The following is a 14573-nucleotide window of genomic DNA, read 5'->3' as shown; positions in this document are numbered from 1 at the left end:
TGACCAGCTCCCCGAGGTAAAAATTCCGAGCCTAAGGCCTTTCTTTAAACATTCAAGATACTGCAAAGGAATTAGAAATATATACTGTGGGATATGGAACAATATTTCAAGCCGTATTTCTGAAAATGACAAGTTAAACATCACAACCATGTACTTGGCTGGTGATGTGAAATTATGGTGGAGAACTAGGGATGCGGATGATGTGAGTGCTGGCAGGCCAAGGATTGATACTTGGGTCAAATTAAAGAAGGAAATGCGTGACCTGTTCCTTCTTAACAATGCATCTTGGATTGCTAGAGATCGCTTGAAAAGGCTGAGGCAAACGGGTTCTGTTCATGCTTATATCAAGGAATTTACTTTTTTGATGTTGGACATCCATAATATGTCGGATGAAGATAAGTTGCACAACTTCATTTATGGGATGCAAGCATGGGCCCACGAGAAACCCAGGAGACTTAGAATGTGAAAGAGCTCCCCGAATGTCTTTATTGCGAATGGCGGATTCGTTGGTGGATTTTTGCTCAACACGAATTCCATCTGAAAATCCTACTTACTAATCATAGGTGTCGAAAAAAATTGAAAGAAGGGGAGTGGAGAGAGAGAAGGAAGGAAGGGCGAAAAGATGGTCTGGATTTCGAAAGGAAAGGGCTGTTGCGGACGGCGGAAATTCAAGAACAAGAAGAATTATCGGCAAATAACAAGGTTCTTCTGGACTTGTGGTGGGCCTCGCTTCCACCGAGATTGTCTAAATCGTGAAAGGGTATAATCTTACAACTTCTTCTTCCGGATAATAAAATCATATACAAACACGAATGAGGAGGGTGGTGTAGTTGTTGCTTTGGCAACCCATTATCCCTCCATCTTTACTCACAAATACTTTTCAACATTTACACGCTCTACGAATATACAATCATATTTCATTTCAGTGAAACGGGGGGGGGGGGGGTCACACAGTCTTCTTTTTCTCTTTGGCCACTAATTTCTCCTCAACTTTCTTTCTAATACAAATTTTTCTTGATTTCTTTTGATTTCTTTGAAAACATAAATGATCATGAATGAAGGTTGACGATAAAGTGTTAGTGGTGATGGTGGATACTGGAGCTACTCACACTTTTATTGATGTCAAACTTGCAGCAAAATTCGGACTTAAGTTGACAAAGAGTCTATCTTATATGAAGACTGTGAATCAAGTGGCCCAACTGATTGAAGGTATGGCGTATAATGTGAAGGTACTTGCTAGACCTTGGGCTGGAAAACACAGTTTGATGGTGATCCCGTTAGCTCCAAGATTTCGATATGATACTTGGAATCGATTTCTTGAGGAAGAAATGCTTTTGTTCTTTCTCCTACTTGGACGGAGTTATGGTGATGCACAGACAAGATGGCGGGATTCAAACGGAAACGTATAAACTTTGTTCATCCGTATGGTGAGCGAGAAAATTGAGTAATCGAAGTCCTTACCAACATTCCGTTATTTGCCATTTATAAGGCTTGAAAAAATGTGAAGAAACTTTTCTTGCTACTTTGGTTGAGATTAAACCTGATGTAAAGGTGAAAGTGCCTGATTGTGTGGCACAACTTTTGAGAGAGTTTAAAGATGTTATGCCGCCTGATCTCCCTAAAACGTTGCCACCGAGGAAGGATATTGATCATAAGATTGAGTTGCTACCAGGTTCTATTGCCTCTACACAAGCTCCTTATCGTATGGCTCCTAGGGAGTTGGTTTAATTGCGGAAACAATTGAATGAGTTGCTAGAGGCTCTGATTCAGCCCTTAAAAGCTCCTTATGGTGCACCTGTTTTATTCTAAAAGAAACAGGATGGGTCAATGAGAATGTGTGTAGACTATCGGGCGCTGAACAAAGTATTTGTGAAGTACAAGTATCTGTCCCATTGGTGCAAGATCTTATGGATATATTGTGCAAGGCGAGTACAGTTCACCAAACTCTCTAAGTATGCAGTTATTGGCAAATAAGAATAACAAAGGGTGATGAGTCAAAAACTACGTGTGTCACTAGACATGGCTCATATGAATTTCTTGTAATGCCATTTGGGCTAACTAACGCCCTGGCTACTTTTTGTAATTTGATGAACAATGTTTTATTTGAGTACTTAGATGACTTTGTTGTAGTGTACTTAGATGACATTGTAATCTATAGTTGCTCTTTGGAAGAACATGTTAGACACTTGAAAATGGTACTGTCTCGGTTGCGGGAGTACAATCTTTATGTGAAGATGGAGAAATGCGAGTTTGCTCAGCAAATCAAATTCCTTGGGCACTTGGTCGGTCGAGAACCAGTGAGGATGGACCCATCAAATCAAATGAAGGTGCGTGCTATTGTTGATTGGCGAGGCGCGGGCGGTGAAGTGTGAAGGACTTGACGTCATTCCTTGGGTTGGCAAACTATTATCGCAAGTTCATTGCGGGTTACTCAAAGAAGGCTGCTGATTTGTTGAAGAAGAACATGGACTGGGAGTGGATTGAAAAATGTGATGGTGTTCGCATAACTAATCCTGTATTAGTTATTTTATAAAATAATAAAAATGTGATGGTCTGGATTTTTTCTTAGGTCACGCCCATATCATTAGATAAGTTATCAGATTTAGCGTAAAATAATACATAGATTCCCTGGTAACTAATATCCGCATTACGAATATCTGCATTACTCTAACTAGCTACCAAACGATCTAAGTTTTAAGCTATTCGATCATCTAAAAAAAAATTACATGTCTTGAGAAAAATCTTAATGGGTCAAGCCTTGGCATTCCCGTCCCGCTCTATTTCAGGATATGACGCGTGGTGTCCCCAAAAGTGTTTGGTCTTGAATTTTTGGCCCCCCTAAACAAAATCTTTAGAAAATGACCTTTAACTTGAAAAAATTCGTGAGGAAAAACTTTTTTTTCATATTAGCAAGCAAATTGCGTAAGTTAAACTTTTTGTTTTTTATAATGACCTTTAAAATTCTCGAACTTATGATCAACTTTCATTTCTTCCACCATGATCCAACATAAATTCAAGTCGTCATAGTTGCAATTCATATGAAATATCCTGGAAGCATACTTTTCATTTTTATAAGCGAATCAACTTTAAAAGTTATCTTCTTGTGAAAATAATTATATAGTCATAACTTCTAGCTCTTGCCTATAAGGCCAAAGCATGTCATCAATTGAACATGTTTACCGTCTTGAAATATCCCAACGACTGAACGGGCATCTTTGTCTAGCGAATCTTTTTAAAGCAGAGACTATTTTTCAATTTTTGTTTTTTAACTTGAGGCCAAAAAGTCAAGACCACCCCTCTGATGTAGGCATTTGTGAGCTCATTACCCTTCCATTTGCATCCCTACCCAATTTGATAAAAAAAGAAAAAACCAAAGGGTATATTGGGTATTACAGCAACTTTCGGGCAACCCTTCCTTGAAATAGCTATTTCCTTCGTCTCGCCTTATCTATTGCTTTGTACTTGTTTCTCGTAACCCTCTTTTTCTCTCATATGCACTTTGCAACATCCCTAAATCTACCCTTAAGCACCAGATCTATTATTAACAAGCACACTCTCTTTAAGGTTCAATCTTTTTTCTCTCTCTTTTTCTATTTTTATTTCCCTTTATGCGATTAGCTTTAGGGTTTATTTTTACTCTTTAATGAATGACTTTGTACTGTATCTTCTCTGTTAAAGCTCTTTACTATCATTTTCAATTTTGTTAGGGAGTTACATCTTTGAATGTTTCTAGGGTTTTTTATTTGGGGCCCTAATTTTCTATGAAAGACGGATTAGTTAACACTATTGAAATGAAATGGGCACGAAATGGTGGATTTTTTAAATTTATTTTTCGATAGCTTTGAGGTTTATTTTACTCTTTAATGAGTGCCTTTTTACTGTATCTATTTTCAATTTTATCGGGGCAGTTACATCCTTGAATGTTTCTAGGGTTTTTTATTTGGGGCCCTAATTTTCTATGAAAGACGGATTAGTTAACACTATTGAAATGAAATGGGCACGAAATGGTGGATTTTTTAAATTTATTTTTCGATAGCTTTGAGGTTTATTTTACTCTTTAATGAGTGCCTTTTTACTGTATCTATTTTCAATTTTATCGGGGCAGTTACATCCTTGAATGTTTCTCGGGTTTTTTATTTGGGGTCCTATCAAACCCTAATTTTTCTATGAAAGATAAATTAATTATCAGTATTGGAGTGAAATGGGCGCAAAAAAAAAAGGGAATTTTCAGATAGCGGAGATCTAAACTTGTTTGCGATTAATGCTTAGTTAGTTGATTGATTTAGGTTTCGTTGGTGGATTGTAGCTGGAGTGGTTCTTAACCCGGATTTGTTTGGGTCATGTTGGAACATAAATTTCTTACAGATGAGTTATTTTCTGCCAATCACACACTGAAGATTGACCATTGGAAAGTGAAAGGGACTATCTGATTGAGATATAGAGAGTTAACTTTTTTTCGTTTTTTAAACAAAATGGAGAAGTAGTCAGAAATAAATACTTTTGGTACTTACCAGAAATAGAAAGGCTGAAAGGGAACTCTTTCAAACCAGTATAAGTTTGATGTAATGGGTCCATTCCGTATCTCATTTAAAAAAAAGGTAAAAAAGAAGAACGATGGCATCACTCAGATAGCCTTTCAAGTTAAGAGATGATGGAGTTGCGAAGAGCTTTGGTATTGAAGAATGTACACAGATATCCAAGGGTAGGAATCTGATGTCTCTTTGAAGTGAGATGGGTAGGGTGTATGGAAACTGTTGTAACCTTTTGTTTAGCATCATTAGTAGAAAATTATTAGGGTGAGAATGGTGATGTTGCAGATAGTTGATTTATAAGCTGTTATATGTTAAATTGTAGATCCACATACTTCTGCGAGGCTTCTATGGTAAAGCGTGCAGAGTTTCTTGATGCTTGCTTTTAGTAGTGGTTTCATTTCCTTTCTATCATTAGCTCTCCGTGAATGACATAAACTTAACTCGGGTTGATATTCTTAAATTTAACATACCAAGTAAAAAAGGCAAACGGTGGTAGGTCTTTTATCTGAAAAAAGGCAAATACTAGCTGGTAAAAACCAATGTTCTCTCCTGTTCAATTTATCTGTCCTTTTTTTAGTCTCCCCCACTTGTGGGACCACACTGGGTATGTTGTTGTACTTTCTTTTTTTAGTCCGTTTCAAAAGGAATGTCACCTTTTTATATTTCGTAATTTCTTAATTTCAACATTCCCATTTTACCCTTAATTCTTTATAGGAATTGCATGCAAGTTTAATACTACAAGATTCAAAAAGCATCTTTTTGTATGTTAAACACCTTTAGTTTAAGACCACAAGATTCAAAAGTCTTCTTTACATTCTTAAACTTCTTACTTCATGCCCACTCAAACTAAGACACGTACAATGAAGCAAAGGGAGTAGTAGCTTTACACTGGGGGTTAGGGTTATATAGAAAATAAAGGAATTTCAGGAGCTATTCATTTGGGACTGGGTTTTGGCTCGACACCGAAGTCTCTTGTTATTATCACCAAAATCTAAGAAGGAAGATGGCATTTGATTTATTAAAAAGAAGGAAAATGGCATTTGATTGGGACAATAAAAATCTAGTTTCATAACTCTAATTTCCACAATATATTATTGAATTTAACTTGTCTGTACTCCACAATTAATTGCTGTTTCTGGTAAAAGATTTTGCTTCTATCAACAGTCATTTGAGCTTTCTGTCAGCTATGGAAACCATCTCCATATGTCTTTGAAGTTGGGACTCTATTGTCAGCTGTTATATGATAACTAGTGGTTAATGATTATGTGCTGGTGCTGGCATGTGTGTGTCACAATAGATATGCACTGTACTTATGAGGATGTAGCTGGAGATGATGTCCTGAATCAACAAGCTTTTGGTGCTTGTATATTGAATAATATCTCTGTAGTGGTGTTTGGATTTGGTATTTAAAATCAAAGGAGTACAGTAAAAAGGTTCATTTGGACTGATGTGGTCTTGGATGTGTGGTTGTGGTGGACAGGGAGGAGGCAGCAGCTGGGTGGTGTTGTGGTGATATTTTAGCTGGTCGTTTTTGGTGGTTTATTTGTGGTGGTTTTGACTATGAGATCTGGCAGCAGAAGCCGAAGCAGAAGCAGAAGCAGGAGCCCAATGAATATGAGATCTGGCAGCAGGAGCAGGAGCAGGAGCCCAATGGATCGCAAAATCCGTACACAACGGTTCTCCTACCGTGATGCACCATATAGACGGGAGCCACGTCGGGGTTACAGGTTCTCTGGTTTTAATCATTTGTATGTTTAGCTATTCTCATTCTAGCACCTGCTGGCTGGAAGCAAAGAGATCTGGGTCTGTTTGACTTGGAAATGGAGGCGAATTACTATATTACGTGGAATGGTGTTTTGATATGCATGTTTGGAGTGTTGAACTGAATTTACATTTCTGTTCAAGATATTTCCCTGTGATTGCACTGCTACCTTATCCTAAAAAGGGGGATGGGGGTAATGGTGTTCCATCATTGTTAGACTAATAATTAGACTACACATGACGTGGCTGTTTGGAAGCTGATTAGACTTCCGTAAGAACCAAATGTTCCAAGTGTGAAGTTTGGACAATCAGTATCCCTTGACTGACTGTGCTCAATTTTTACCTTGTCTATATTTTTTTATCAGCTAAAGTGGATTTTGTTCGGTTTCTCATTGAAAAAGTATGTTCCTGTTATAGTACTATTTTTACTTCGTTTTACTAGTGAAGTTTGGGATCTTATGTAGCCAGAGTTTAAACAAATTTAACTACCTCATACCTCAAGTTTCATTTGCATATATTCCTCCGATGAGTTCACAAGAAATGTGGAAACAAAATATATTATAATACACCGATTTCTTGGAGTGTACTATTTTACCTGCTTTTTAACTCTCTCTAACATTCGGAGTACGCAATTTTTGACTCTTTGGTGGAAAGATTTCTTCTTTTCTCATGGTTTCCATCACTACTTTTTTATTTTTATTTTGCAGTCAGAGCAGTCTCAGTCAGAGCGGTCTCTGCAAGAACTGCAAACGTCCTGGCCATTTTGCTCGGGAATGCCCCAATGTTGCCATATGCCATAATTGTGGTCTCCCGGGGTAAGTGTTGGAATATCCTGTGTTAAATTAACTACTTGTTCACCTGGAAAGCTGAAGCATTGCTATTGCATTTACTTAATGTGTTCTGGAGAAACTGTTGTGCAACAGATTAAAATTGAATCATAGAGGCTGCTAATGATGCTGTTATATTGCCATCCTATATGTGCTTGCACATCCCATTTGTTTGCATCACTTTCTGCCAGTTTACAGCAGTCCGGTATGGATATCTGATACAGGTAACTACGGGCCAAGATATGATATCCTTTTAAGGGCAGCACACTGAATAGTCTTAGCTTACAGGTAAGTAAGGGGCAAGATATACCCTGATATCCTTTTAAGGGCAGCAGACTGAATAGTCTTAGCTTACAGGTACCTAAGGGGGAAAGATATCCTGAAATCTAGTGCACAGAGCGGGGCATGCTTTGCTGAAAACTTGAGCCATTTACATCGTAAGGAAGGAACATATAAAAATGAGATATTAGTAAGTAATTTTTAGTACTTAGCTTGTAAAATACTTAAATAATCAGACAATCAAATTTAACAAGTTACTTTATTAGAACCGCAAGTACATACTAGTTGCTTACAGAGGATCACTACTATAACATGAAACACTAAGCAAACACAAGATCGTATACTTGGTAACCAACAATATCCTGACTCGAGCTCGAGTATTGTCTTAAAAGGGAACGGACATCTGTATAGAAAACTAAATGCAATGTATGTGCAACATACTGCTGATATTTACAAGTTGCTTAATAAAATGACTACCTTCTTTGGTTTTCCTGATACATGTATTGCTTATTCATTCATTCACCTTTTTTGAGGTGTATTTATTTTATTTAATCATTGCTCTCAACCATGGTTGTTCCGAGAATTGGGGTCAGTGATATTTATTACTCCTTTAATTTTGATTTTGCCTCCAATATTTGAACAGGCATATTGCCTCAGAGTGCAGCACAAAATCTCTTTGTTGGAATTGCCGAGAACCAGGGCATATGGCTGGAAACTGTCCAAATGAAGGTATCTGCCACACGTGTGGAAAGGCAGGACATCGTGCTAGAGACTGCACGGCTCCTCCCCTTCCTCCCGGTGACCTGAAGCTGTGCAATAACTGCTTCAAGCAAGGCCATATTGCAATGGACTGCACCAATGACAAGGCGTGCAAAAATTGTAGGAAGACTGGTCACCTGGCACGTGATTGTCCAAATGATCCTGTGTGCAATTTATGTAATATATCCGGTCATCTGGCTAGAGATTGCCCCAAGGCTGGTGCTCTTGAAGAAAGGGGTGGTGGAGCTCGTCATTTTGGTGGAGGTGGAGGTGGAGGATATCGCGACATTGTATGTCGAAACTGCCAGCAAGTAGGCCATATGAGTCGAGATTGCATGGCATTGATGATCTGTCACAACTGTGGGGGAAGAGGACATCTAGCATATGAGTGTCCCTCTGGAAGGTTTATGGACTCTGGAAGATTTATGGACCGTGGAGGGTATATGGACCGTTTTCCCAGGAGGTACTGAAAGATAAAAGCCATGCCATATCAATAGGGTTGACTTGAGATCACATCCTGTTCTGCTTATCTCTTTGAATGAGATTTGACATTTTTTTTTCCAGAAAATATCGGATTTTGAAACTAGTTGCTTTGAGTGTGCGTCTTTACATCTTTTGAATGGATATGATGAGACTACTATTATGAACATGGATTAATGTGACCATAGTGAGGTGTTTGCATTTTATTTGGCGATTCTGCTAGCTGCAGGAAGGATGAGGGCATCCAATATTTTGCTTTTTTTTTTTTTGTTTTTGTTTTTTTTTCTTCTTGGTATTTGTGCTGTTGATTCTTGATGGTTTGTTGGTGGCCATGTTGGAGATTTACTGCTTATTCACCTAGGAGTGCTCTCTGCGTCATGGTAGAATGTTTTCAGGCAATTCCCCAAAAGTAGCTGCTGCTTGTTGTTAATATAATAAGTAGTATAAATGTGCTAGTCCCAGTGCATTTACTTATAATTGATGTGTCGTGGACAAATTGGTGCGATTTTACTGTAGTATTATTCCGATTGTCCACGTTCAACACTCTTTGTTTCAATTGGTCATCCCTAGTGTACGAGTTTTGGAACTAAGATTAAATGCCCAACAAAATGTAGTAGTAGTTTCTGTTATTTGCGTTTGTTCCCAGCAATTTGAACTACATGCAATAGATTAGAGTTAAATAGAAGGGAGATGGTTTCTCTTCCTCTTTTATCAATTTACTATAGTGGGGTTGTCTTACTAGTGATTCAGGCGAAGGCGGATAGCTACTGAGAGTGATGCAGTCTTGGTAGTTGCCAGGTTCAATGACCCCAGGGATATGCTGAAACAAATATTACTACACTAAAAAGTCTGTAGGTTGTAGTCGTACGTTGATCATATGTGTCTTGAATTTTGATAGCATGGGATAAAGGGCTAGAGGGAGCCGAGGTAGTAAATCAACGGAAAAGGGCCAAAAATACCTCTAACGTATGGGAAATGGCTTACAAATATCTTCCTTTCACCTTTTGGTCTAAAAATATCCTTAACCTTTGTTTTTGCCTCAAAAATACTCCTTAAACTAACAATCTTAACTTTGCAACTTCAAAACAGCCACGTGGCATATTTTGATTTGCCACATATATTATTTAATTTAAAATTAGACCCACCCATTTCTTAAACCCAACCGGCCCCTAAATAATCTGACCCGTTTCTTTCTAAATTAAAACCCATGATCTCATTTTCCTTAGAACGCAACATTCAGCCTCTGGAGGGACCTTCAAAACTTCAAGTGAAACTGTGGGTTAGCAGATTTAGTGTTCAGCAGTTTGATATTTTTTAATTGTTTCTTTACGGATCAGCAGATTGGTATTCAGTTACTGCAGTGGTTCAAAGTCCATACTTTAGTTACTGCTGTTGTATTCTATTTACTGGTCTTTTATATTCTGTTTTTGGGAAGTAAATTCTCGAAAGAATGAATTAGTTAAATCAGCCATTACTAGCTATAGTTGATATTTTCACATAAATACAACATTTGACCTTGAAAAGCTGGATTTTGTCGAACTCATGAGCTTGTAGTTTAATCAGCCATTACTGAAAAAGAATGAGAACCATTAACATTGATTACTAACAGGACTGCTAATCAGAGCCTCACGTTTAGGCACTGGTGTTAATTTGAGCAAACCAACTTAAATTGTAATCTAGTATATCATATTTGTGATGTCACTTTCAACTCTCAAATAACTCCAAGAAAGCAAGTGAAAAATTTCAGGTTTAATAACTTGAAAAGTCCATGATAGCATAGTGGGGAATCCTTTACGATGTGGAAATAATTCCATACATCATAACCACTTGAATTGCACCAAAAAGGACATAAGCAAGTGGACATTGTTCAAAGCATGACAACCTCAAACGAGATATCCTTAATTTGGTGAAACATACTTGCAATCTTAGCACACTTATAAATTTGGCATTGCTTGAGAATTTTGAGAGAGACTTGAAGAGAACGCTGAGATAAGGTACTTGAAGTAAGAGTACATTTGCTTTGAGGAGAAAATTAAAAAAAGACCAAAGAAAATGGCCTCAGCATCTCTGCTAAAGTCATCTCCAGTTGTTGACAAGTCTGAGTTCATTAAGGGTCAAAACTCTTCGCCAACCTTCCGTCTCAGTAATCCACTGCCACCCTATTTCTGCCCCTTCTCTCACTGTCCATGCTGCTTCTTCCTATGCTGATGAGCTCGTTAAGACCGCTGTAAGTGTCATTACTCCATTAACTGTTGTACAAATAACAATATATAATTCTGTTATTATGACTTACTATGTCAATAGTAATTTTAATTTGGTTATCTAAAAAATGCAGTAAATAAGTTGCTACTTGTTAAAATAGATTGATATTGTAGCAGTTCTTACACTGCAGTGTATATAAATTAACTCGGCCATTTAGTCCTTGAGTTTAGCTTCTTCAGACTAAACACTATAGAAGTTTTACGCTGTTAGGTCACTTAAAAGATAACTACAGTTAGCTATCCATAATATGTGGAACTAGTTACAAGGAAAATAAAGAAGGCAACCTGCTACAAAAGATCAAATTACATTGATAGTGCAAAAGTTCTTTACACTGTCAGTTTATATTGTTAATTCCTTATTCCTTTATTACAACTCAATAAATTTCGTCAAAAGCAAATTAAGTCAGCAAGATGTACATTATGTCAAAGAATTAGTTAACTCAAGGACTAATGTACTAGTCCTAATTAACAATGATCTTATTCTATGTATGGTAATGTGCAGAAAACAATTGCATCGCCAGGGTGTGGAATATTGGCAAAGGACGAGTCAAATGCTACCTGCGGAAAGCGTGTGGCTTCCATTGGGCTAGAGAACACTGAGGTTAACCGCTAAGCTTACAGATCATTGATTGTGACAGCTCCAGGTCTAGGAGAGTACATCTCCGGTGCCATTCTCTTCGAGGTGACACTCTACCAGTCCAAAACTGATGGCCGCAAAATGGTTGATGTCCTTGTTTAACAAAACATTGTTCCTGGTATCAAAGTTGACAAGGTGTGTATATATATATATATATATATTATTTGCGGAATAGTTACGTTTTTGGGCCGCCCTTAAAAATAATAGTTGGCAAATGTATAAGCTTAAGTATAAATATACTCATAATATACATATTATATACATAATAAGTGTTGGCTAGCGCCCGTAATTAATTTCAGCTGACGGGCCAAAAATGAAAACAGCCTTGCACCAGCAACTACAAAGAAAAAGGAACAATGAATTAATACTCACTCTGATTCATTTTATATGACACTTTTTCCTTTTTATTCAAGAACACCTTTGTATATATTTGAAACTATTTAACTTTAAACCTCCCATTTTACTATTAATGATATGCTTTTATACCCACAGAACTGTCTTGACATCAAAACCATAAGTTATAAGGGTGCTTTTGGTGTGTGCCTAAACTCTCTCATTATGTGACATCAAACGGTACTACCATATATAAAATGAAACGGATGGAGTAATAACTACTGAAGGGGGAATGCATCATTGGGATCAAGCCGAGCAAACATTAGGGTGTTCATGTTTAGTTTAAGTTTGATAAGGCTCGAGATTTGGAACATAACTTTGTTTTCGTAGCCACGTAAGTTGGGATGATACTTTTGTAAAACTGGATAAACGAGGAAGACTGCAGCGGATTGATAGCTAGTGTGAAGTTTTTTTTGATTATAATAAATCCTCTGATCATAATTAGTTCATATTATCAGCCCAACTAGTTTAGAATTTAGTCACAGTTGACCGATTAGCTGATGTTGATACTAGCTGAGCTTGAATAGGCTGATTATTCCGGGTATGTGTTTAACAAGTCAAGTTGCTTAGAATCGAATTGCATTTGACTACATGTTTCAAGCTTGGTTTAATTAGCAAAAGAGTTCGGTCTCAACTACATCTATATCAAATTGATCTCCTAACAATATTATACTATTTGATAAAAACAGGGTTTGGTGCTTCTTGCTGGTTCAGATGATGAGTCATGGTGCCAAGGTCTTGATGGCCTCGCCTCTCGCACTGCTGCATACTACCAACAAGGAGCTGGCTTTGCCAAATAGTAACAACCTTTAAGAATGAGTTGTTTTCTATATGCTTTCAAATCTGTGGGATAACTACATTTTTCGACCGCTCAAAAGAATAATAGCCAGTAATGTATAGGTTATGTATAAATATACATAAAATATTCTAATATACGTATCATATACATAAAATATACATATAATCAGGCTGTGAGTTTGATACATTTTGGCTAGCGTCCGTAATTAATTTTGGCCCACGGGCCAAAAATGAAAAAGGCCCTTTATCTTATAACTATTGAATATGATGATATGCTTAACATTTTTGGTAATTTCAGGCGTACTGTAGTGAGCATTCCCAACAGACCATCTACATTAGCAGTTACAGAGGCAGCATGGGGTTTGGCTCGCTACGCTGCCATTTCTCAGGACAGTGGTTTGGTCCCAATTGTGGAGCCAGAAATCTTGTTCGGTGGTGACCATGGCATTGACTGGATTTTTGAGGTTGCGCAAAAAGTTTGGGCCGAGGTCTTTTTTAACCTAGCTGAGAACAATGTCATGTTTGAGGGTATTCTCCTAAGCCTAGTATGGTCACTCCTGGTGCAGAATGCAAAGACAGAGCCACTCCAGAACAAGTTGCTGATTATACTCTTAAGCTCCTCCAAAGAAGAATTCCCGTGGCTGTCCCTGGAATTATGGCAAGTTTGCTCCTCATTTTTACACTGTTACTAAATCGAGTTTAACTTTTATACACGGACAGTTTATAGAATTTTTACTGTTAAATCACTTAAAAGATGTAAGTGTCCGTAATTAGTGTAGCGAGTTTCCATGATAATAAGGCAACTACTTGCTGGCTGGTACAATAGGTTATTACACTGATAGCGTAAAAATTACTTAAACCGTTAAGAGTATATAAGTTAAATTCAATTTCAAGTTCTACATGGGCTTCTAAAAGACATAAAGATGATTGTTAATGCTTATTGGAAACAAATTTTTATCAACTAACAGAATACTTTTTGAATTTACTAGTATGCATTGTCAAAGCATATAAAAAATACATTAAGAACCATAGAAACCTATGCTTTTGGTGGATTTTGGGATTTTGAATTAAGCTAGTTCCTTGGAAATTCATAGTGATTATCATCACTAGAGAAGTTTCAACTTATTTAAGTGCATAAGTTGTAAATAGACCAAAACATGAGTGAACTTGTGAGGTGAAAAACAACATAAACTTTTAAACAAGGTAGGAGATTACTTTAACTCATGCTAACAAGTACAGTGTTGTTTGGATTTGAACAGTTCTTATCTGGTGGACAATCAGAAGTTGAGGCTACCTTCAACTTGAATGCCATGAACCAATCTCCAAATCCGTGGCACGTATCTTTCTCCGACTCTAGGGCGCTTCAAAACACTTGCTTGAAGACATGGGGAGGAGTCCCTGAGAACGTGAAGGCTGCTCAAGACGCGTTGCTTATCAGGGCTTATCAGGGCTAAGGCCAACTCTCTTGCTCAGCTTGGCAAATACACTGGCGAAGGAATCAGACGAAGCTAAACAAGGAATGTTCGTTAAGGGCTATGTATACTAAGGGCATCAAAGTCCTGAACACGAAGAAGTGATGAAAATTCAATGAAAAAAAGCTAGATGATTATAGTGTAGCTGAGGAATGCAAAATTGTGATCAGTGCAGTTAAGGAGAAGAGTATGTTTGTGATATTGATTATTTGTACTTTCTAACCACATTAATATATATTTTGTTGCTGATTGAAACTAGTTAGTAAGTAGTATTTTATTTATAAATCATACACTACTTTTTTGGTACATTGGAAAACTAAATAAATTTCTTAATATTGTTCATCTGCAAGGAGAAAAAACACCATATTCTTGGA

General features: G+C 37.3%; 1 protein-coding gene and 1 pseudogene across 3 annotated transcripts; both read left to right on the top strand.

The window, feature by feature from the left end:
* The first annotated feature begins 3411 nt into the window (after positions 1–3411).
* Positions 3412–8844, top strand: LOC132049914 (uncharacterized). 3 transcript variants are annotated; one of them, XM_059440890.1, is made up of 4 exons: positions 3412–3564; positions 6013–6259; positions 7001–7108; positions 8043–8844. In XM_059440890.1, exons 2-4 carry the CDS (start codon positions 6093–6095, stop codon positions 8626–8628), a joined length of 861 nt encoding a protein of 286 aa, XP_059296873.1. In that variant the 5' UTR covers positions 3412–3564; positions 6013–6092; the 3' UTR covers positions 8629–8844. The 3 variants fall into 3 exon arrangements, with proteins under 3 accessions (XP_059296873.1, XP_059296874.1, XP_059296875.1); XM_059440891.1 differs by having other exon boundaries at positions 3445–3564; positions 5697–6259; XM_059440892.1 differs by having other exon boundaries at positions 3474–3564; positions 5766–6259.
* Positions 8845–10118: 1274 nt separating this feature from the next.
* Positions 10119–14573, top strand: LOC132049915 (fructose-bisphosphate aldolase 1, chloroplastic-like; annotated as a pseudogene).

The sequence above is a fragment of the Lycium ferocissimum genome, chromosome 3, assembly GCF_029784015.1.
Source record: "Lycium ferocissimum isolate CSIRO_LF1 chromosome 3, AGI_CSIRO_Lferr_CH_V1, whole genome shotgun sequence".
In the NCBI taxonomy this organism is placed as follows: domain Eukaryota; kingdom Viridiplantae; phylum Streptophyta; class Magnoliopsida; order Solanales; family Solanaceae; genus Lycium; species Lycium ferocissimum.
Note: the sequence above shows the minus strand (reverse complement) of the source record. Positions and strands in the feature narration are given on the sequence as shown.